General features: G+C 45.0%; 2 protein-coding genes across 3 annotated transcripts in view; one reads left to right on the top strand and one right to left on the bottom strand.

The window, feature by feature from the left end:
* Positions 1 to 22,408, top strand: part of LOC135508256 (dnaJ homolog subfamily C member 17-like) — a 59,562-nt gene that overhangs the window by 29,261 nt on the left and 7,893 nt on the right. Inside the window, exons 7-11 of one of the 2 annotated variants that reach the window (XR_010450774.1) lie at positions 588 to 637; positions 4,569 to 4,646; positions 7,290 to 7,370; positions 8,060 to 8,197; positions 8,482 to 8,610. Coding sequence is in view for 1 of the 2 variants with exons in the window: in XM_064928320.1 (XP_064784392.1) it covers positions 588 to 637; positions 4,569 to 4,646; positions 7,290 to 7,370; positions 8,060 to 8,197 (347 nt within the window). In the remaining variant the exon portion in view is untranslated. The remainder of the gene's footprint in view (positions 1 to 587; positions 638 to 4,568; positions 4,647 to 7,289; positions 7,371 to 8,059; positions 8,198 to 8,481; positions 8,611 to 22,408) is intronic. The other variant, XM_064928320.1, reaches the window with a different exon arrangement.
* On the bottom strand, positions 13,200 to 20,862 carry LOC135508257 (cdc42 effector protein 3-like). The gene is made up of 3 exons (XM_064928321.1): positions 20,588 to 20,862; positions 20,356 to 20,477; positions 13,200 to 18,072 (listed from the first exon to the last, which is right to left on the bottom strand). Exon 3 carries the CDS (start codon positions 17,990 to 17,992, stop codon positions 17,378 to 17,380), a length of 615 nt encoding a protein of 204 aa, XP_064784393.1. The 5' UTR covers positions 17,993 to 18,072; positions 20,356 to 20,477; positions 20,588 to 20,862; the 3' UTR covers positions 13,200 to 17,377.

Raw genomic sequence — 22,408 nt, 5'->3', positions numbered from 1 at the left:
TCTGTCAGACTCATATAGCGCTTCATCATCTGGTCCACAAGGTATCCTTTTACATCTTAATATCATATGCATTTGGGGGAAAAAGATGCTTGTTCTGGGCTGGAGCCATGAGAAACCATGGATGGTCAAGTAAAGGGTGATGGGAGTCAGCGTTGTGGGAGATGAGGTCTTGGCCCGGCCCCCCCATTGCTGCTGCACATTAAGTCAGGCAAGTTCAGCACGTCGTCACTGAGATCTTCTCTGCTCGCACGCTATTGGGTCTCTCCAGGCCTCTGCGGCGAGGCCTTCCTGGAACAACGCCCTGTTACGGCTCTCGAGGCACCCGGCAGGTCTGCAGGCTTGGGGTCGGGGCGAGTACAGTACTGCGGAGAGATGAACAACCCAAAACTGATCATGTATGACCTGCGGTGATGCGAGACAACCGATCCTGTCCGTTTCCCAACGGAGAGACAACAATGTTTTGACCACTGTGACAGAGCCCTCCCCGTCCCCGTCTCATTCGTCTTTTGATATTTTTTGTCTGCTTGAATGAATAATCTTTTCTTTGTCTTTCTCTCCCTCTCTCCCTTTCCTTCACTGTCTTCCAGACGCAGCATTTGGAAGGCATTCCAAGAGCAATGTGACCCCCAAATTAAAAGTAAGTTCTAATATTGCTTTTAGTCAGGGGATTGGAAGAGGGGTCAGTATTTAGGGTAGAGATTTTTGGCGAAGGAACAAGAGAGTAGGGGGGAGGAGAGGTGAGGAGAGTCTTCATACTGGTTTCCTCCTGAGGAATCTCTGAAGTGAGTGGCTGGAATCTCCTAAGGTATTTAATTTGTAAGTGGTTTATGATGGAAACCAAGACATTTGAGATCTAATGGAGAGTACATACACTCCTCCTCCGCCCTGGTCCTCTCCTGTACTGTAGGCCATCATCAGGAGTGCTGTAACTATGTAAAAAGAGGGTTATTAAATTTCCTCTGGAAACTATTCAATCACCATCTATTAAAGGAAACTGGGGATGTTAGCTAATGTGTTTCTGTATTTAATATTGTTAAAATGTCTGATGCCCATCAAGAGCAGTATATCCCCCAAAGAAGTTTGTGTGTTCAGTTAGGAAAACAAACGTCAGGGCTGAGTGTTGAGTCTGGCTACGGTATTAAACAAATTGTATTCATGTACTGTGCATGTGAATATTATTCCATACATTACTCCGAGGGGCAGTTGTCTGTTAGCTGGTAACACGCAATAATGTCAAAATCAAAGTCAGACTTCAGTTAGTAATGTTGTTATAGAACAATATTGCGAGATGTAAATGAATGACATCTGTGTCTTTTTTAGGCTATAACATTCAAGCGTTATTGTTCCTGGCCCTAGAGCGTTGTTCTTTCCCTCAGCCAGAATTGAGGCTGTTGTATTAGAATACTATGTTATCAGTCCTTCATCTTTCAATCTGAGGCAGAAAACAAATTGCTTCATATTTAAATTTCCCCACAACAGAAATGTAATAATTTTCACTAATATTTTCGTATTTTATTTTGGGGTGGAATAAAGTCCAAAACTACTGGGGGACATTGACGCTTACGTTTCTAACGGTCCTCAAAGAGTAGATTTCAACAGTGCTATTTGGAAGTTGACCATACACCATTCTTGTCCTCCCCAGTGTGGGGAGAGGGAAATATGACCTCTGATTATGCATTGTTATTTTTTGTGTGAGGGTATTTGTTTTTGTTCTTACATCTTTAGGTATTTGTGTCTTGCAAGTGTGGGCATTAAATGTACCAGAGCAGTTGGGTACTGCCAGGGAACTCCAATCTCTTATAAGTTGTTTAGAATGCCAGTAACGTACACCGTAGCAACTTGCTGGAGCGGCCTGAACATTTGGGTTTCACCCAAGATCTGCTCTGCCTTGTTAGAAGATTAATGGGGTACACGGTTATCGTTGGGTAGAGGAGATTGGCCTTGGAAGGAGAAAGCACATTTTGGAAATAATTGTTAAAAAAAGGTGTGGGTGGGGGGTGCAATTCCCAGAAAGGCTCTCCCTGACAGTGAACAGAGTTCTGCCCTGGTCCGGTCACTCGCTGCTTGCCATTTATAATTCTGCTCCATTAGTTAGCGAGATACGGTCTTGAAACTGCTGAGTTATGAATGAAATTAACCTGTTATGTAACATCTTACTCGGAGAGCTAGACGCTGGGAAGAAGAACCATTTACAATTTAAATGCTGTAGAGTTAACTTTCAGCTGTCAGCCAACATTAGAGATCATGGCTTTATTACATGGTATTGGCTAACCAGGAGTTTGCTCAGAATAACTCTCACATATTTCTGTGTGATTGAGTGACCCTCGCGTTAGCTGCATGCCACACGTATTTGTCTAGCAGCAGGTGAGTCAGTCTGGTGTCTTCGGTCCAGATCCCAGTCTGACCTGTCTTAATTGTAGCCCTCCCCTAAGCACGTAAAGCTGACTGGAAATTGACTGCAGGTCTCCCAGGTGGTGGTGATGGGTATGCTCCAAGAGCTGAACAATGTCCCCTGGAGCGCTGCTCTGCTCCTCGGCCTGGCACGGGCTCAGTCCTGCTTAATCTACGCTTGTCATCAGAACATATGTTTGTTTGTTTTTTTCTCCTGGGGGCTGCAGGAGTGTGTGCTACACCACTGACTATAAATTAAGTATAACTGTAAGAAATCTAAGATATATCGGGAGCCCCGGATATATACCGTATATATCCAGTTCCGTGCTTCAGCATTGTTTTTAGTTTGCTTTCGTGCTAGATTAGTGGCTAGATGTAAAGATCAAGCTTCTTGGTTATAGCAGAGATATTCAATCCCCTCTTGGATCAAGATCCATGTTGCCCCAAAACAATTTTGTTAAAAAAAAATTGTGCCCTTTGTGTGCACTTCCGGTAATACCGTATACCCCGGTATGGTACAGAAACGATATGACAGTATGAAAATCTAGATACCGCCCAACCCTATCCATAACCCAAGACTGGCAGCTTTGGGGAACAGTAGTACAGACTCCATGTAAGTAGGATCCATAACCCAAGACTGGCAGCTTTGGGGAACATTAGTACAGGCTCCATGTAAGTAGGATCCATAACCCTAGACTGGCAGCTTTGGGGAACAGTAGTACAGACTCCATGTAAGTAGCATCCATAACCCAAGACTGGCAGCTTTGGGGAACAGTAGTACAGACTCCATGTAAGTAGCATCCATAACCCTAGACTGGCAGCTTTGGGGAACATTAGTACAGACTCCATGTAAGTAGGATCCATAACCCAAGACTGGCAGCTTTGGGGAACATTAGTACAGACTCCATGTAAGTAGGATCCATAACCCAAGACTGGCAGCTTTGGGGAACAGTAGTACAGACTCCATGTAAGTAGCATCCATAACCCTAGACTGGCAGCTTTGGGGAACAGTAGTACAGACTCCATGTAAGTAGCATCCATAACCCTAGACTGGCAGCTTTGGGGAACATTAGTACAGACTCCATGTAAGTAGGATCCATAACCCAAGACTGGCAGCTTTGGGGAACATTAGTACAGACTCCATGTAAGTAGGATCCATAACCCAAGACTGGCAGCTTTGGGGAACATTAGTACAGACTCCATGTAAGTAGTACATCCATAAGGATCCAAGACTGGCAGCTTTGGGGAACATTAGTACAGACTCCATGTAAGTAGGATCCATAACCCAAGACTGGCAGCTTTGGGGAACATTAGTACAGACCCCATGTAAGTAGGATCCATAACCCAAGACTGGCAGCTTTGGGGAACATTAGTACAGACCCCATGTAAGTAGGATCCATAACCCAAGACTGGCAGCTTTGGGGAACATTAGTACAGGCCCCATGTAAGTAGGATCCATAACCCTAGACTGGCAGCTTTGGGGAACATTAGTACAGACCCCATGTAAGTAGGATCCATAACCCAAGACTGGCAGCTTTGGGGAACATTAGTACAGACTCCATGTAAGTAGGATCCATAACCCTAGACTGGCAGCTTTGGGGAACATTAGTACAGACTCCATGTAAGTAGGATCCATAACCCAAGACTGGCAGCTTTGGGGAACATTAGTACAGACCCCATGTAAGTAGGTTCCATAACCCAAGACTGGCAGCTTTGGGGAACATTAGTACAGACCCCATGTAAGTAGGATCCATAACCCAAGACTGGCAGCTTTGGGGAACATTAGTACAGACTCCATGTAAGTAGGATCCATAACCCAAGACTGGCAGCTTTGGGGAACATTAGTACAGACCCCATGTAAGTAGGATCCATAACCCAAGACTGGCAGCTTTGGGGAACATTAGTACAGACTCCATGTAAGTAAGATCCATAACCCAAGACTGGCAGCTTTGGGGAACATTAGTACAGACCCCATGTAAGTAGGATCCATAACCCTAGACTGGCAGCTTTGGGGAACATTAGTACAGACCCCATGTAAGTAGGATCCATAACCCTAGACTGGCAGCTTTGGGGAACATTAGTACAGACCCCATGTAAGTAAGATCATAACCAAAGGTGGGTTATCTGTCTCTCTCTTTTTTTTCTTTCCTAACTTTATTTTTCTTCTCTCTTTTCAGTTGAAGTGGAAGTGTAAAAAAGAGGATGACACCAACGGCGGCTACTCTCACAACTTTATTTTTAGCCTTCTATCAAAGGTGGGTGCCTTGAACTTGAATCACCAAGTATCACCACTTGGCTATGATTCAAAAAGCCATCGCCATTAAGTTGGCACACAGTTTATTTCTGAGAGCAACAGTTTCTCACACCTGCATCTCTTGGAAGGAGTTAAGACTCCTACTGTATGTCTCCGATCAAATGTTCTTATTTGAATGTGTAATATCGCAGAAGAGACACTGGTTATGTAATCATACTTGTAGAATATAGCTCTCAAGCTATGTGGTGTAAGACTGTCTGTGAGGGCTTGTCCCCTGCTGCATCACAGACCTGTATCTGTCTGTGAGGGCTTGTCCCCTGCTGCATCACAGACCTGTATCTGTCTGTGAGGGCTTGTCCCCTGCTGCATCACAGACCTGTATCTGTCTGTGAGGGCTTGTCCCCTGCTGCATCACAGACCTGTATCTGTCTGTGAGGGCTTGTCCCCTGCTGCATCACAGACCTGTATCTGTCTCCGAGGGCTTGTCCCCTGCTGCATCACAGACCTGTATCTGTCTGTGAGGGCTTGTCCCCTGCTGCATCACAGACCTGTATCTGTCTGTGAGGGCTTGTCCCCTGCTGCATCACAGACCTGTATCTGTCTGTGAGGGCTTGTCCCCTGCTGCATCACAGACCTGTATCTGTCTCCGAGGGCTTGTCCCCTGCTGCATCACAGACCTGTATCTGTCTCCGAGGGCTTGTCCCCTGCTGCATCACAGACCTGTATCTGTCTGTGAGGGCTTGTCCCCTGCTGCATCACAGACCTGTATCTGTCTGTGAGGGCTTGTCCCCTGCTGCATCACAGACCTGTATCTGTCTGTGAGGGCTTGTCTGCATGTATCTGTCTGTGAGGGCTTGTCCCCTGCTGCATCACAGACCTGTATCTGTCTCCGAGGGCTTGTCCCCTGCTGCATCACAGACCTGTATCTGTCTGTGAGGGCTTGTCCCCTGCTGCATCACAGACCTGTATCTGTCTCCAACTCGCCTGTGATAAGACCTGCCTGGTGTCCAGCTCACTTTTGAGCTCTGCATGACATCAGTGTTTTAGATGGTATTATTTTCCCCTTTACACAAGCCCCATTAAGTTTTGTAGCAGTGAAAGGGCTTAGGGCAATGCAGTGCCCTCTTAGTGGTGCACGCCATTGTTAGTGTCCCTGCTACTGGGCGGGTTTAGCAGTGCCAGGGGAGTCGCTAGGAAATGTGCTCTTCTCATGCAACCGTGTACCACCTCGAACTGCAACCAGCTAATGGGAGTTTTGGTGGGGCGTAGGTCGTGCAGGAATGAGGATAGGTCAAGTCCAAGTGTCACTGACGTCAAACGGAAGGAAAGCTTTGAATTTCTCCTCCGCACGCACTCAATGTACAGTCAGGCGTGGGAGGCTGGGTCAGAGGATTGTGGGAAAAGGAGTGTTGTTGTTTTTGCTAAAGTAAAGAGTGACATTTAAAAAAACAACTTAACGCTATTTGCAATGGCAAGCTTCTCCGATGAGTGGCAGGTAATGCTTGAGTAGGAGTAGCCGCCCATGTGTGGGAAAGGGGACTGTGTGTGTTTTGGACTCACGCAACCTTACGACTTCTCTGGAGGGGAGAAAAAATACATATTAAAATATTTGGATTTATGAAATAGGGGTCTACAGAGACTCCCGTTTGTCACTGTTGGCACGCGGTAGAGTGTCCACGTCCATTAGCATTCCTGGCCTGTCCTTTTCCCAGAGAAGCAGATTCCCGGTAATGGGATTCTCAGAGGCCTCCTTGCTGAGACTGCTCTCTAGAAGTGGGCTTAATGAGAGCGGCCCTGTATTTCAGGTGACATACTGTATCAACCGTAGGCCCTGTCTCTGCTGCAGGCCTTTACCCAGAGGAGCCCAGCCTCCATCAACCTCAATCAGCCAAGAGCCTCTGTAATTATAAGTGCAGCTGAGAGAGATCAGCTTTTACTGCTGTCAGAGACCTAGTCCAAGTCCTGTCTCCACTCTGTCTTTGACTGTCTCTCCGTGTGTGTGTGTCAGAGGTCAGTGGTTGACCCAGGCTGGACTGTTCCTCCCCTGTACTCCCCTGCATCTGACGTACTGGCAGGCAGCTGGACAAGGGCCTTGGCTAATTTCAGTTTATATCAAAACATGTTTTATAGAGTTTTCTCACCACACATAGAGTAGACTTACTGAAGAAGTCCAGGATACTGTCTTGATACTAAGAACATGCCAAAAGTCGTTTATGTTGACGTGTCCCAGACATTTCTGCTGTGGTAGAATGTTACTGAGGTTGATATTTTTCTGGAAATGAATCATAAAAAAAATACATTAGGATTCATGTAATTTTTCAAATCACATTTAGGGATGATATGTTTCTCATTCTCTCTAACAGTATGGGTCCCTCCCACTATCTCTCAAGGGACCAAATCACAGGATGTCCTACGTATAGTTGTTATTGTGTAACTTGAAAACTCCATTACAAGTGTGTACTCTAACATTGTCATTGGAGGTGGTGGTCCATAAACTGATGTGATGGAATTTAAGCTTTAGAGTACTGTCTGGCTATCTGTTGGGTTTTTCTTGCTGATTTAATGATGCCCATTTTTCTGGTTCTGTGTTCTACTTTGAGAATACATTGTGTAATAACTGTCTGTGTTTCTGTGGCTCTTTCAGTATGGCGACGTTTTAAATGTTCTCATATCAAGGAAGAAGAGAGGAAGTGCTGTGGTAGAATTTGAAACCGTAAAAGCAGCTGTAAGTATTCTGGTTCATAAATTATATACACTCATCTCATTTCCTTTTGAAAAGTCACTGAAATCAACCAATACCCACCAGATTTGACTGATTGGCCATTTCTTTACCATTTGGTTTGCACTGAGCATTATGCGTCTCAACAACTTCCCAGCCCAAGGGCCCTAGTTTTCCACACACATGATGACATTCTCATCATCTTGTAGTGTGTGTCTGTTACAGAACAGAGGAGTTGACAGAACAGAGTGTTCTGATGGGAACCAGGAGGACAGAAGGGCTGAGCCGCCTCATTATTCAGACCACCTGAGTCCTCTGCTCCTTTGCTGTCACATGCTGTTTTGTTGTGGGCTCTGGTGCGATGTGTGGTTCCCCTCAACAGAACATTTCTGCTGTCCCCTGGGGAGCTAGACTCTGGGCCTGCGGTCGCCTTCTTGCTGTCTGGAGATCTCGGGGTCCCTACGCTGCTTGGGGGGGGGGGGGTTGGGGTATCTAAAGTTCACCCCACATGTGCGTTTCAAATACACAAGGCAAAACCCCACACAACGGCTGGGGTGGAAGACACAACTAACTCTATAGAGCTGAGAGGAGTAGAGAGGTTGATGTAGCTCCATTAGTGGTGCTGGGGGAAAAAATGGCCTGTCAGCAGATCATGTCACACTGGGGTCTAACGTTACTCCGTTGTTTCTCTCCAGGAATTGGCATATAAGAACGAGAGTGGCCTTACAGCAAACCCACTGAAGATCTCTTGGCTTGAGGGACGACCTGAAGTCATCACCCCAGTGGTGTCGCAGGTTCAGCAAACATCTGGACAGTACTTCCCACCTAAACAGGTATGTAACCAGGGGCAACCGCTACCACAAGTAGGGCAACCTCTCCCCAATGTGCTTAGTCCTAATTCTCCTTCACTCCCATCAATGATAATGTAAGCCCTATGTTGCCAAATATCTCCACGTTGTTGGCTTCCAATCCAAATAACATTTCCTAAACACCATCCCGCAAAGAGAGATATGTAAACTTCTGCAGTTTTAATTTTGTATCAGTGAGAAAATATTGCCCATGCACTTGCACTCTCCTTGTCTGGCCCAGAAAAATGTGTTTGGTTAAATGGTCTTAGGTTTGTTTGGCTTGGAGAAGCAGTGTGTTGGCCCGGCGATGGCCCGATCCCCTGGCCTGTCCCGCCTCTCATTAAGGCCTGACCCACCCGGGAGACCAATGGAATGCCTCACTCCATGAGAATCACACGGTAACCCAACATGACCAGCGTGCAGGCTGGCACGAGAGGGCTTTCTCTCTACCCAGAGTGGTACTCACCCCAGTCTGCCCACCTTTTTGCTAACCTCCTGGTTGGCTTTCATAACATGCATACTGGCAGTTTAGAGGCCTTTTCCAATCAGAATAATGTTGTAGCACAGTTGGGAAATGTAGGTGGACGATGAAGGTGATCTGAGTCAGTTTGAGGAGTACAGGAAGTTTAAGCTTCTCTCTGGTCATGAGCTAGACACGATTCAGTCTGTCTGTGTCCATAATCACCATTACTTAGTTTCCCTGCTGTGGTCATTTAGGCCTAATAATAATAATAATAATAATAATAATAATAATGCTGACTTTGTTTATAAAGAGCTTTTCCATACATTTGGTCTCGGGTCTGCATGGATGGACTGTTTCACCTCAGCACAGTAACTCAGGCCCCTCGTCAGGTTAGCACGCCATGCAGGGTTAAAGCTATCCGATGCAGATTGCTTCATCTCTCGCAGAGTTTTTCAGGGCAGGGAACAAAAACAAAATGATTATAGCAGTGTAATTTTCACATTAGCCCTCAGTGAGAATGCTTCTCACTAAAGAGGCCCACATGACATAATGGGGATCCAGTGAATATTGGTAATATTGTCCCACATCTGGCCTGGGGTCAGTGGATACTGGGGAGAACCATGGAGGTCCTGGGCAGACTGTCTGGCCTGGGGTCAGTGGATACCCCAGGCCATGTACTGTTATAATCTCCACCCGGCACAGCCAGAAGAGGACTGCCCACCCCTCAGAGCCTGGTTCCTCTCTAGATTTCTTCTTAGGTTCCTGCCTTTCTAGGGACTTTTTCCTAGCCACCGTGCTTCTACATGCTTGCTGTTTGGGGTTTTAGGCTGGGTTTCTGTATAGCACTTTGTGACATCAGCTGATGTAAGACGGGCTTTATAGATACATTTGATTGATTGGGGAGAACCATGGAGGTCCTGGGGAGACTGTCTGGGATCCAGAACACTACATCTCCCTCTTTCTCCCTCTCTTTTTCACTCTGCTTCCTCTCCCTGTCTTTCTCCCTCTGCTGCCTCTTTCACCCTCCCCTCATTTTCTAATTTTCCCTCTCCCTCAGTGTGACCTGCTGCGATCACAGAGGAGCAGCGGTGCTGATACCTGCCTCTTTAACCTCCATCAATCCAGCCCCAGCAAAGCAGGGAGCCCAGGGACGCACACGCCTGACTTCACACTATGCACCACTCTGTTTAACAAGTGCATCTGCTTACACTGGTCTGGGACCTGCTGCTAAACCTGGGCCCCCAAGTCCCCACAGGCCCATGGAGATCCCTAGTATCACACACTGTAGCAAATTTGGAGAGACATGGATGAGCCCTGTTGTACTCCTGTGCTGAGTGATTCTCTAAGTTTGTGAATCAAATCAAACCATTTGTCACGTGCCGAATACAAGAAGTGTAGACCTTACCGTGAAATGCTTACTTACAAGCCCTTAACCAACAGTGCACAGAAGAGTTAAGAAAATATTTACCAAATAAACAAAAGTATAACAATAACGAGGCTTTGTACAGTGGGTACCGAGTCAGTGTGTGGGGGTACAGTGGCAGAGAAAACAGTCTATGACTAGGGTGGCTGGAATCTCTGAACATTTTATGGGCTTTCCTCTGACACCACCTATTATACAGGTCCTGGATGGCAGGAAGCCTGGCCCCAGTGATGTACTGGGCCGTACGCACTACCATCTGTAGCATCTTATGGTCAGATGCCGAGCAGTTGCCATACCAGGCGGTGATGCAACCGATGGTGCAGCTGTAGAACTTTTGATGATACAGGCCCTCTGTCAGACATGGGTCTGTTGGGTCAGGCGTTTCACCAGTAGGGACACCATGCAGAGACAATACTGTAGGGGTGGTGGTCCATTCACAACGTTCTTCTAAACATAAATAACCAAGCAGGGTAAGGAACAGAGGCCCTGTCCCAGCCGGGCCATGGTGCAGGGAATTGCTCCCTATGCTCCAGACTAAACTCCCTTGTATTTCGATAGGATCTACTTTCACCTCCTGAGTGTGCTATGTTTTGTATCACTGCACCATGCCATAATAAATGATCATAATGAGAGGCTGTAAAATATGGTAAATCATTCTGTGCTTGTGCTGTTTTCAAACAGTCGGTCTCTGTTGACATTTGATGTCACGTTTTATTGAATGTCAGTGTGATGTACACAGTCAGCTGTGTGTCTGTTCCTGAAATACTGAGTGGATTACGTAATCTCTTAAGAATCAACTATACTGTCCCTACATAGATGGAATGGTGGTTTGCATGACAATGCGGAGTACACAGTTCAATTACGGTGGATGAGGTGTTCAAGCTGTCCCCCAGAACTCTTCACATTGCTGCCAGACTACATTCACACAGTGTCTATATGACTCATAGTTGTTAAGCCCTTACCTCCCAGAATCTCTTGAGTTTGGGGTCCACATCCAACCATCTGTATCCTCCCTATCAGTAGAACCTGCAGCATAATCATGTCTTTGGAAGTCATAAGTCATTGCATCCCCAATTTAGAACAATCGTTTAGCATATTGTCTTTTTAGAGTATTTATTCTGATAAAGACGTATCGCAATATTTGATACAACTGTGTTTATTTCATCTTTGAGGAAACTTAGACTTGGAGCCTGTCACAACATGAACCAGATGTAGCTTGTCATCTGTTCTAGGATGTTTTTTACATCATATCGGACCGGCTAGCTTCCTTCTGCTAAAGAAAGAGCACGCTCACCTACAATAGCCCCCGAGTCTGTCGGGTCCTGGGATGCTGCGCATAGTCCTGCTACAGTTGGCAGCTGGCTGCAGCACTGTACTCTTTCTGGACGGAGATAACAACTTCTAGTGTTCTGACTTCCTGGAAGAGTCCGTTTAGCAGCGAAAGGACTAATGTAACAGATTGTTTAATTTACAGCTGTTGCCAGCATCAAATAATTGAACTGGGCTTTAGCTTAGACAGGGAATAGAGAAGGTGGTAACAGGACTATCTTAACACGAGGTCTGGGAGAAATGGAGACCACTGCATTTTTCTTCATGGGACAGTTAGAAGGAGCAAAAGGCCATGGGAGACTGTTTTTACATTGCTGACTCAGTGTTTTTCCTCTGTGGACTGAAGTTGAATTGAATCTCCTCAGACTTTTGTGCTCCTCTTCAATCTACTGTAACACATTGCATATGAACTTGATCAAATAGCTTGCTAGTTTTAATCAGCGGATGTTAAACTTTTGAGATCTTTTGATGGTTTAGTCGTCTTCACAAGGTTTTACGATGTCCAAGTGTATCATGGATATCATGCGAAGCAGTACTATTGTGAGCTACCTTGGCCCTAAATGTGTTTTTAAATGGGGGAGAAATGTGTGAACCGGTGGCTCTGTAATGTGTTCTGACACGATGTAGAGTTCCATAAACAATATCGGTTTCAGACACGGAATGTCTCGCTTGTCAAAACAATATTTCCACCCCCCAAAAATGTCAGATTTATTTTTATTTTTTATAAAAACCTCTTGTCTTTTGTAAGATGGCTTTCGTGGTATTCTGTATGATGGTAAGTTTGGAATTTGAGGGAAAAGTGGTACCAGATATGATGGGGTATCTCAGAGTTTAAAATGTTTTGCCAGTTGCTAATGTGCCAAGATAATTTGTCTTCCAATTACTCTTCTCACATCAGTCTTGTGAGTTTGGGCGCTTGTTGAGGATAAATTTATGTGACTTCTCGTGTGGAGGAGCCCAGTGCAGACGATGGGGTGTCGTACGGTCCAAGGACAGTCTGCGTGTGTGTGTGGGTGCTCTGTAGTTCTGTCTCTGAGATCTGTCTGGGACAGTGGGACATTAGTTCCACTGTTCCAGAGGCGTGTTATGTCATTGTGGAGAGTCTGGAAAGGAAGAGCTATCTTTTCTGGGCTTTGACAAGAATAAGAAACCATAATGTATGGTCCTCCTTTCCTGTCCTGAGCAAATTATATCAAGACTCGTTAACCTAGAAAGCCAAGATGTCAATCTGGTAAGGCCCAGGAAAACTGTCCGTTAACGTTCCTTATGAATGGATTACTTGTTCTGCTGGTTCAGGATAAGTGGGGAATAAAGGTTGACTTTATCAAGCCCAACTTCATCTATTTCATAACCTTGCTGTGATGCAGATGTGGTCAACACTGTGCATCATAACCATCCAGTACTTCCCTCAAGCTCCAGTTCATTGTAATAACAGTAACTTTCAAAGTGAAACCTGTGAATGAGTAGATGGTTGATTTGGCTTGGAATGTCTGTCCGTACATGCCCACGTGTAAGTATCTAACATGGCCTACTTTACCTCCAGCTGTCTCATGTAATGTCAGGGTGTAATTTCTCTTCAAACAGTAAGTGTAAAATGTGACAGATGGGGCTTTAATATGGCCTCTATGGCACCTCATGACTGTTAGAAAACCAAACATATGTCGGTCCATCAAAGTGTGTCCGCAGTATTATACAAGCCATCTAAAATGTTGATGCGAACCAATGATCTTGGAATTTGACAAGAGTAAAAGAAGTTAGTGTACACACAGGTCTAAAAGAGTGTTTCACAATGTGTTGTTATTCTCATAAAACATACAATATACTGAAAGCCATAATTCATTTTACTGAAAGAAGCACAAAACATATGCAGTACAGATGTACCCACAAACATCAGTGACTCCATTAGATTAACATGCTATTGCTAACGCTGTTGAACTGTTTGTTAGCAGCAGGACACTCATGGCTAGTGAAGTTCTCTGTAACGCCTCAAGGATCCCTGGAATGTAACAGCTTTTAGCTTTGCCCCACTGCTTTCCTTTCCTGACAGCCCCTTGCTGTGGTGCTGGCTGTGGCTTTCTCCCAGCTCCCCTTGCAGGTGGGTAAGTGGGCCCAGAACATGGGGTGGTGGGCGGCGCATCAGGCCCTGTTTGTTCAGCAGTTAGTGTTTAAACCCTCATCAGGAGCCTTGCTGGTAATGGATGGCTGTGGTCCCCAGCCTTCTTGGCTCCAGCAGCACGTGGAAGGATCACATTACCCCTCGTCACCTTCCCCTCTCGCGCCACTCACCAGAGCGAGGGACTCCGATTAACATTTAAGAAAACGGCGCTGGGGTTTTGGGGCACGGACCTGTGGCCTGAGTTGCAGCCCTCCAACCACTGGCTTTATTGGAAGCAGAGCTAAGTGTTTGTTTTCATTGTGTTGTTGGAAAGAGAGATGGGGCTGCCTTCGTGGACCTTCAAGTGGGGCCTCTGAGATGCGTGCGGAAGAGAGATTGCCCTCCCCACACAACGGAATGGCAAGGACGCCAAGTCGTCACAGCTTCAGGACCTTGGAAAACTAAGCCCTCGTTCTTTTTCTTTAACATAACATTCTTAAATTGAACAATCCTCTCGAGCTCTGTAGGAAGGAACTGGGTTTAAACTAAGGTGAAAAAGCAGCCAACTGAAAATGCCACTTTACTTTGAACAGCTTGAGATAAAAAAAAGGTGCTAAATTATTAACTAGACTATGTAACATTTTATCTAATGCTGCAACGGGTAATGCTAGAAGAACATGAACTTTGCCCTTTAAAGCGTATGCAGTTTAACCCTTCAGAGGGAAGAATTCCAACGTTAACTCTTTAACATCACATTAGATAATATACACTCATACTGATTCTATTGCTGTATAATAGAAACAACAGATGGATATGATCAAAAGAAAATTCAACAAATTAGCATATAACTCAAACATGACGTTCTGAAATGATAATCTACTGTAAATGAGAGAAGGGATAAGTTGAAACAGAAGTCCATGTACTGGCTCTTATTGTCCATGGTTTAGATCAGTGTTTCCTAACCTTTTTTGGTTACTGTACCCCAAATCACATTTTGATCTGACCGGAAAACCCACAAAGTACCCCCTCGTGCATTTTACCAGTAGGCCAATGGTCCTTTGTCTTCCACACGTACCCCCTGTGGATAGCCCAAGTACCCCGAAGGGTATACCGTGCATTCAGAAAGTATTCAGACCCCTTGACTTTTTCCACATTTTGTTACGTTACTCCCTTGTTCTAAAATGGATTAAAAATAAATAAAAAATGTCCTCATCAATCTACTCCCAATACCCCATAATGACAAAGCAAAAACAGTTTTATAGCTTTTTTGGGGGGGGGGGGGCAAATTTATTTGCCCTTTGCTATGAGACTTGAAATTGAGCTCCGGTGCATCCTGTTTCCCAGTAGCGTGCCGTGGTTCTGGGGCCTGGGCCTTCAGTGAAGTCCTACACAGTCCCACCCGAATTAATCCACCTCTTATTATCATCATTATGATGCCATGGCTCTAGACACTATACATTTAGACAGAAACGCAGTACAACCAGGCGTTGCGTCACCTTGAAATTGAAATTTTTATTCAGAGAATTGCAGGGGAAGAGTACAATACCTTTTCATTGTGCAGCTTCGTTGCCCTGCGTGCTTGTTCGTTGAGCTGTAGATCCACTCGGGTGTCCCCAAAAGTTTTCAAAAGCACCATTGTTTGTAAGTGCTCAGCCGTACTTTGGTGTCTCGTTGCTGCCTTGGTGAGACAACTCGGGTTTGCAAAGCCAGTGTGGCTCCAAACACCAAATCAATCACTTGCAAATAATAGGCATTCCCAGCAGTACAGTTTGCAGTGCTTCTCGGAGCCTGTCTTTGTAGCGTCGGCTTTGTAGCGTCGGCGTCTACCTCTCCTGACAATGTCTAACTTTTCTTGAAAAGTTTGTCTTGAGTATGCCGTTATAATTATATCCTCGACCAAATCGATATCTTCTCCTTCCGCCATTGTGGGTTTAAAAAACAGTTTAGTAGTACGCAAATTAATTTGTTGATCAATTTCAGTTTCCTAGTTGGTAATCCAATCAAAAGACGTGCAGGCACTACGCCTGCTAGCTGGCTCCTGTGTAACACTGGAGCCAGCCAGCAGGCGTACAATAGCCAACTCTAAAGCTGATTGGTTGACACTAAATTTGAATTTCCATTCACTTTAAGCTACAAGCGCCCGCACGGTTGATTCTGAAGGCCTGAGAGCAGATTTTAGACCCCTGGCAACACATGCTGGCTGAATATGATTGGATAAAATATCTAACATAAAGACCAGCCCTCCAAATCTCAACCTGGGGCTGGAAGCAGTGCAACCAAGAGGAACGCTATGAAATGAAGAGTGTAACTCTTACTCTGGGGAATAATTTAATTCATATTTGTGGGAAAATATATATAAAAAAAAATATATATTCTGATGATGTTTAGGCCAGCAGAGAAGGCCTTGCTGGCCCTGACGGCCCACCACTGCTGTTTCCATTGATCATCCATGATGACTCTACAACTTGGAGTCCACCTGTGCTATAATTCAATTGATTCGACGTGATTTGGAGAGGCACACACCTGTCTATATAAGGTCCCACAGTTGACAGTGCATGTCAAATCAAAAACCAAGCCATAAGGTTCAAGGAATTATCCGTAGAGATCAGAGACAGGATTGTGTCGAGGTACAGATCTGGGGAAGGCTACAACAAAAATTCTGCAGCTTTGAAGGTCCCCTAGAACACAGTGGCCTCCATCATTCTTAAATGGAAGACGTTTGGACCCACCAAGACAGAGCTGGCCACAGTAAAAGGCACATGACACCATGCTTGGAATTTGCCAAAAGGCACCTAAAGACTCTCAGACCATGAGAAACAAGATTCTCTGGTCTGATGAAACCAAGATTGAACTCTTTGGCCTGAATGCCAAGCGTCACATCTGGAGGAAACCTGGCACCATCCCTACAGTGAAGCGTGGTCATGGCAGCATCATGCTGTGGGGATGTTTTTCAGTGGCAGGGACTGGGAGACTAGTCAAGATCAAGGGAAATATGAACAGAGCGATCCTTGATGAAAACCTGCTCCAGAGTGCTCAGGACCTCTGATTGGGGCTAAGGTTCACCTTCCAACAGGACAATGACCCTAAGCACACAGCCAAGACAACGCAGGAGTGGCTTATGGACAAGTCTCTGATCGAACATCTCTGGAGAGACCAGAAATAGCTGTGCAACGACGCTTCCCATTCATCCTGACTGAGCTTGAGAGGATCTGCAGAGAAGAATGGGAGACACTCCCCAAATATAGGTGTGCCAAGCTTGTAGCGTCATACCCAAGAAGACTCAGCTGTAATCACTTCCAAAGGCGCTTCAACAAAGTACTAAGTAAAGGGTCTGAATACTTATGTAAATTTGATATTGGTTTATTTTTTACATTTGCAGAATTTTCTAAAAACCTGTTTTTGCTTTCTCATTATGGGGTATTGTGTGTAGATTGAAGGGGGGGAATGATTTAATCCATGTTAGAATAAGGCTGTAACGTAACAAAATGTGGAAAAAGTCAAGGGGTCTGAATACTTTCCGAAAGCACTATGTACCTCAGGTTGGGAACCACTGGGTTAGATTACCTCACATGAAATGGAGGAGGATCTCTTTGTAGTTACAGTTCTGTCCACATCTCATCCATTACTCTGAGTCCATTGCATTTTATATAATTCAGCCACAGTCAGCTAATCCAAAGATTGAGATTATATCCCCATGGTGTTTCAAATGTTGTGACATTGTTTCTTTAAGTCAAGAGTTTTTTTAAATGTCAGCTGTTCATATCCTAGGACAGTTTAGAGTGTTCTAATGCCAGTCACATATAATTATGTCAGTGAAATCTCTTGCTGAGGACTCATGTTTGTCTGGCTGTTCCTCTAATAGTGGAGCCTGTCCATGACCTGCAGCACATCGTCCAGGATGGAGGGGCCCAGGTCCAGGCTGAAGGAGAAGCTGTTGTCCACCTCATCCAGCTGTAGTGTGTTCTCATGGCAGGTCTGAGTGGAATCTCCATCCCTGCCAGAGCTCAGGCTGCCCCGGCCAGGACTGTGGCTACTGACCATGACCCCGTGGCTGGGGCTAACACTGGCCTCGATCGCCCCCTCGCCCTCCTCACTGTCCAGCATGGGCAAGGATCGGTACTCCTTCCTCCTCTCTGAGGCGTTGTGGCTCAAGTGGGCCCTGGTCCACTCTGGGATCTTTAGGGCCTTGGCCTCACCCAGGTTAAGTCGTGGGGGTTTGGGTGGAGGGTAGCAGGCCAGGAAGAGGTTATGTTCGCTCTGAGAGCTGTGCAGTATCAGGCTGTGGCCCCCCTTCAGAAAGGACAGGTCCCCGAAGCTGTCACTGCTGGCATTGTTCCCGATGTGGGCAACGTGGCAGAAGTCGGCCAATGGGAGGCTGATCATGTTGACAGAGAGCACCTCCCTGCGCTTCTGGGTCCTAGACCAGCGGGCCGAGGCTGGCTTACGGCACAGAGACATCTTCAGTGGCATCTTACCTGGTCCTGTTGATGTCCTTTGGTTCACTTCTGAGATTAAGCCTAAATGCAGTCTACCATCTTAGAAAAAAAGCTCTGTTTTGGAAAAGATAAGAAACAAAATAATTTATTTAAATGATTTCACTTTGAGGTTAGGTTCATGTCAGATCAAGTGATTTCCCATCAATAACATATCATACATCTCTGATATAAATGTCCAGGTTTACTTTCATCATTCTGCAGCATACAGGATGTGCACTATTTGTTTCCCTCTGCTTTCCAACAACAGATGTAACCTTTGGATTATGTCAAGTTTGATGTGAAAAGGCAGCAGCTATTATTTAAAGAATGCACCTGCTTTGCTTGGTTTTGTATTAATACAATTCTTCAACATTTGCCTCCTGGGAAATAGTCCAACATGTGCTTTGAAGTGTTTGATTTTAAATGTTTACTTTTCAAATCCAGTTTATTCCCATAAATGCAGGTGTGGTCTGCTGAATGCACTAAAGGGATGTCTTAGCCTGATTCTGACTTTCAGTATCTGTGCACCAAATATGCACATTTTAGAGCAGACCCAACATCCTGTATAGAACTCGCCAGCTTGTAGTTCTAAAAAACGGAAATGAGTTAGCCATGGCTCGTTGGTCAAAGCCTATGTGGAAATTAATGGGTTTTTGGATAAACGTTCAAAATAAGGTCTGAGGTTAGCACAGGCTTAGGAGATCTGATACCTTTTGTTCTATGAGATAATATCATTCAGCTATGAATTATTAACCTTTTTAACGTGTTTTGTGTGAAGAGGCGACTCCGGGATGCTGGCCTTCTAGGCAGAGTTGCAAAGAAAAAGCCATATCTCAGACTGGCCAATAAAAAGAAAAGATTAAGATGGGCAAAGGAACACAGACACCGGACAGAGGAACTCTGCCTAGAAGGCCAGCATCCTGGAGTCGCATGCTTCACTGTTGACGTTGAGACTGGTGTTTTGCGGATACTATTTTAATGGAGCTGCCAGTTGAGGACTTGTGAGGCGACACTCTAAACACTCTAATGTACTTGTCCTCTTGCTCAGTTGTGCACCAGGGCCTCCCACTCTTCTTCTATTCTGGTTAGCGCCAGTTTACCCTGTTCTGTAAAGGGAGTAGTACACAGCGTTGTACGACATCTTCAGTTTCTTGGCAATTTCTCGCATGGAATAGCCATCAGGCAACTACAACTACAGGCTTCACTCTTACTTTTAATCAAGAGTTATTTTATGAATGGGGTGGAATTTGCTACATGTTGAGACAACCCAGATTCTTTCAGACACAGTATGCAAATTCATCTTGTTTTATTTGTCTTTAACTTTGGATCTGTTGAGCTGGTTTACTGGTCACAGACAGTTTGTCAGCCTTTCCTGTTTAACATGTTGTATCCAGAAGAGATCACATTCCACAACTCTTATTTGAGAGAGGTGTGGCAATACCTGACATGATTTGTTATGATGATAATGTAGAATTTAACTGGAATATGACTTTCACATACTGTAACTAGTGTCAAACTGGTGTCGATTTTGGTCATTTAGAAGTTAATCTGTACAGTTTCAATCTCAGTTAGCAGTAAATGTTGAGCCTTGAACAGCTACCACCCATTTAGAAAGCAAGGGCATAAAACCTTTTACCTAAGACAACTGCACACACTGAGGAAAGTGTGGCTCTGAAAAGATTAAGTCCATTATAGTTCATGTAAGCTCTAGGCCCAAAGCGCAGAATAAAATGCTCCTTATTCTAATCTAGTTGAGTATGGTTCCAGTAACTTAGTCATTTTATTGAGTAACACAGAATGCAGTTCATCTCTGGCTTGTCAAATGGACAATCTCAGTGGTCTCTGATTTTTACGGACTCCTAACAGCTTTGCCCATATAATATCTGTGTTCGTGACTTGAAACACTCACTCTGTAAATTTGTAAGGCACTACGGCAAACATGTTTTGTTGGCCCATAAAGGTTTTACTGGCACTTTAGTAGCAGCGGGAGATGGGGAGAGTGTGGACACAACAGCATTCCTTTCCAAACATGTCAGTTGGACGAGGGCGTGTTAGAATTGTAGCGGTCATTATCACGCTAAGGAAACACTTATCTTCCAAGTCCAATTAAAGACTCCATTAAAGAAGTAAAAACTGCTTTGCCATTTACAGTTACTAAATAATCTTCCTCGTCAAACTGCCTTTAGCCGAACACGTTTGATGGAGACTTTCAAATGAGTTGGCCACCTGTCCAAATGGAAATGCCTAAAGTATGTTCTCAAGAGCAGGTGTTGGTTAAGTCTCTTAAAACTAATACTTTTGATTTGGTTGATCGATAGAGTTTGTAGCAACATGTATGATAGATCTGTTAGCTCTTACCTGTACTGCTGTGTACACAGGGCATCTGTATCCCACACGTCTGTCTCTATCAGGAAGCCAGGCGAGGGCTGATACCTGTAGACTGTGACACTGTTTCTCCTGACATGATGAGGCTTGTTCAACTGCAGCGGGAGAAGCACCGTGAACAACCTTGAGAGAGCGAACTGGTGCCACTTCCCCAGAAAATTCTCTAAATCCTGGATTTAACAGCCTAGCTACTCTTGTCTCTTACCTGAGTCTTATAATCCTTATCAGCAGAGACCCTGTCAGGTTTGTTGGTTGACAAAGTGTCCTCTGTAAGTAACCCAGGTGAGGTGAGTGTAGAAGAGGGTTAAGACGAGCAGGTGGGGTTTTGTGTTTTTTCTCCCTACCTAACGGCAGAGAGTGTTTGCCCTCTGGTGATGTAACTCTTCCTGCTGTGTGAGTCTGAATCATGGGCGTAAATCCCACTGGCTGCACCCACTACCTGAGGGAGAGGGCAGAACAGGAGCTGTCGGAATCCCCACTGATTTACTGCTTGTAACACGGATGGAATTGAACTTGGGAAAGAGCACAGCACATTCCTCACACAGACAGGGCCACAGTGACGTGTGTGTGTGTGAGAGGGGGGGGGCTACTCACACTCCGATGGGGTTAACCGATCACTAATCTCCATGGCATTGTCTCTACTCTACTGATTTCCTGTGCTCTGTTAGCTTGTGTAAAGCCCCGGGGTCAACGTAGGCCGTTCTGGCTGAGTGGAGGCCAATAGGCGGTGATATCGGATGAAGCCACTGACGAGCATACAGATATGTATGTGTAGAATGGCTGAGTTGCACAAGATAACTTGTTGCCGTTCCAATTCTCACGCCTCTAGCTGCATGCTTGTTTTTCTTATTGGAATGTTGTAGGAATACTGTAGTCATAGTAGAATATGAATTGGCTTCTCAGTATTGCTAGCCTCCAGTCAATGCCACTATTAGGCCCAAATGTAAATGTCTTGTAGTGTCTGTGTGTATTTTTGGCCTCCCTTTGTCTACTGTAGTGTTCTGTAATTTAAACATTATGCTTATTGATAATCACCGTTTGTATGCTGTGGGTTTATGCAATTGACAGATTTACTTTTCCCTTCAGAGATCAAGCTTTAGCAGTGGCCAGAGGCCAGAGGCCTACACCCCACTCTGCTCAGCTTCTAGCTAGTGTATACATGTCTCTGGGATGTTCTACATCTGGTCTCAGCAGCAGTCATACTCTGTGCTCCACACCAGCATCCTCCCAATCATTGTGCCTCGTCTTTGACCTTGAGGAAGCGTTAGTGGCCATCTGTTTGTCTCCAGACAACACTCTGCTCCAGGGTTTCTGAGATGAAACATCCTGTAAAACAACACATTTTACTGCACTTATCCAGTTAATGTGACAAAAATAATTATGTATAGATAGATGGATATATATACAGTGCCTTCGGAAAGTATTCACACCCCTGGACTTTTTCCACATTTTGTTATGTTATAGCCTTATTCTAAAATGGATAAAACAAACAAACAAATCCTCAGCAATCTACACACAATACCCCATAATGACAAAGTGAAAACTGTCCAACTCATCCCAAACCATCAATTGGGTTGAGGTCAGGTGATTGTGGAGGCAGGTCATCTGATGCAGCACTCCATCACTCTCCTTCTTGGTTAAATAGCACTTACTCAGCCTTGAGGTGTTGGGTCACTGTCTTGTTGAAAAACAAATGATAGTCCCACCTAAGCGCAAACCAGATGGAATGGCGTATTGCTGCAGAATGCTGTGGTAGCCATGCTGGTTAAGTGTGCCTTGAATTCTAAATAAATCACAGACAGTGTCACCAGCAAAGAACCCCCACACCATCACACCTCCTCCATGCTTCACGGTGGGAACCACACATGCGGAGATCATCCGTTCACCTACTCTGCGTCTCACACAGCAGTTGGAAACAAAAGTTTTAAATTTGGACCAAAGGACAGATTTCCACCGTTCTAATGTTCATTGCTAGTGTGTGTTGGTCCAAGCAAGTCTCTTCTTCTTCTTGGTGTCCTTTAGTAGT

Source organism: Oncorhynchus masou, chromosome 21 (genome assembly GCF_036934945.1).
Source record: "Oncorhynchus masou masou isolate Uvic2021 chromosome 21, UVic_Omas_1.1, whole genome shotgun sequence".
Taxonomy (NCBI): Eukaryota; Metazoa; Chordata; class Actinopteri; order Salmoniformes; family Salmonidae; genus Oncorhynchus; species Oncorhynchus masou.
This window is presented reverse-complemented; position numbering and strand designations above follow the sequence as displayed.

What these genes read in the sequence shown, in the direction of transcription:
- LOC135508257 (XM_064928321.1), bottom strand. Translation starts at nt 17,992, where the DNA reads ATGCCACTGAAGATGTCTCTGTGCCGTAAGCCAGCCTCGGCCCGCTGG.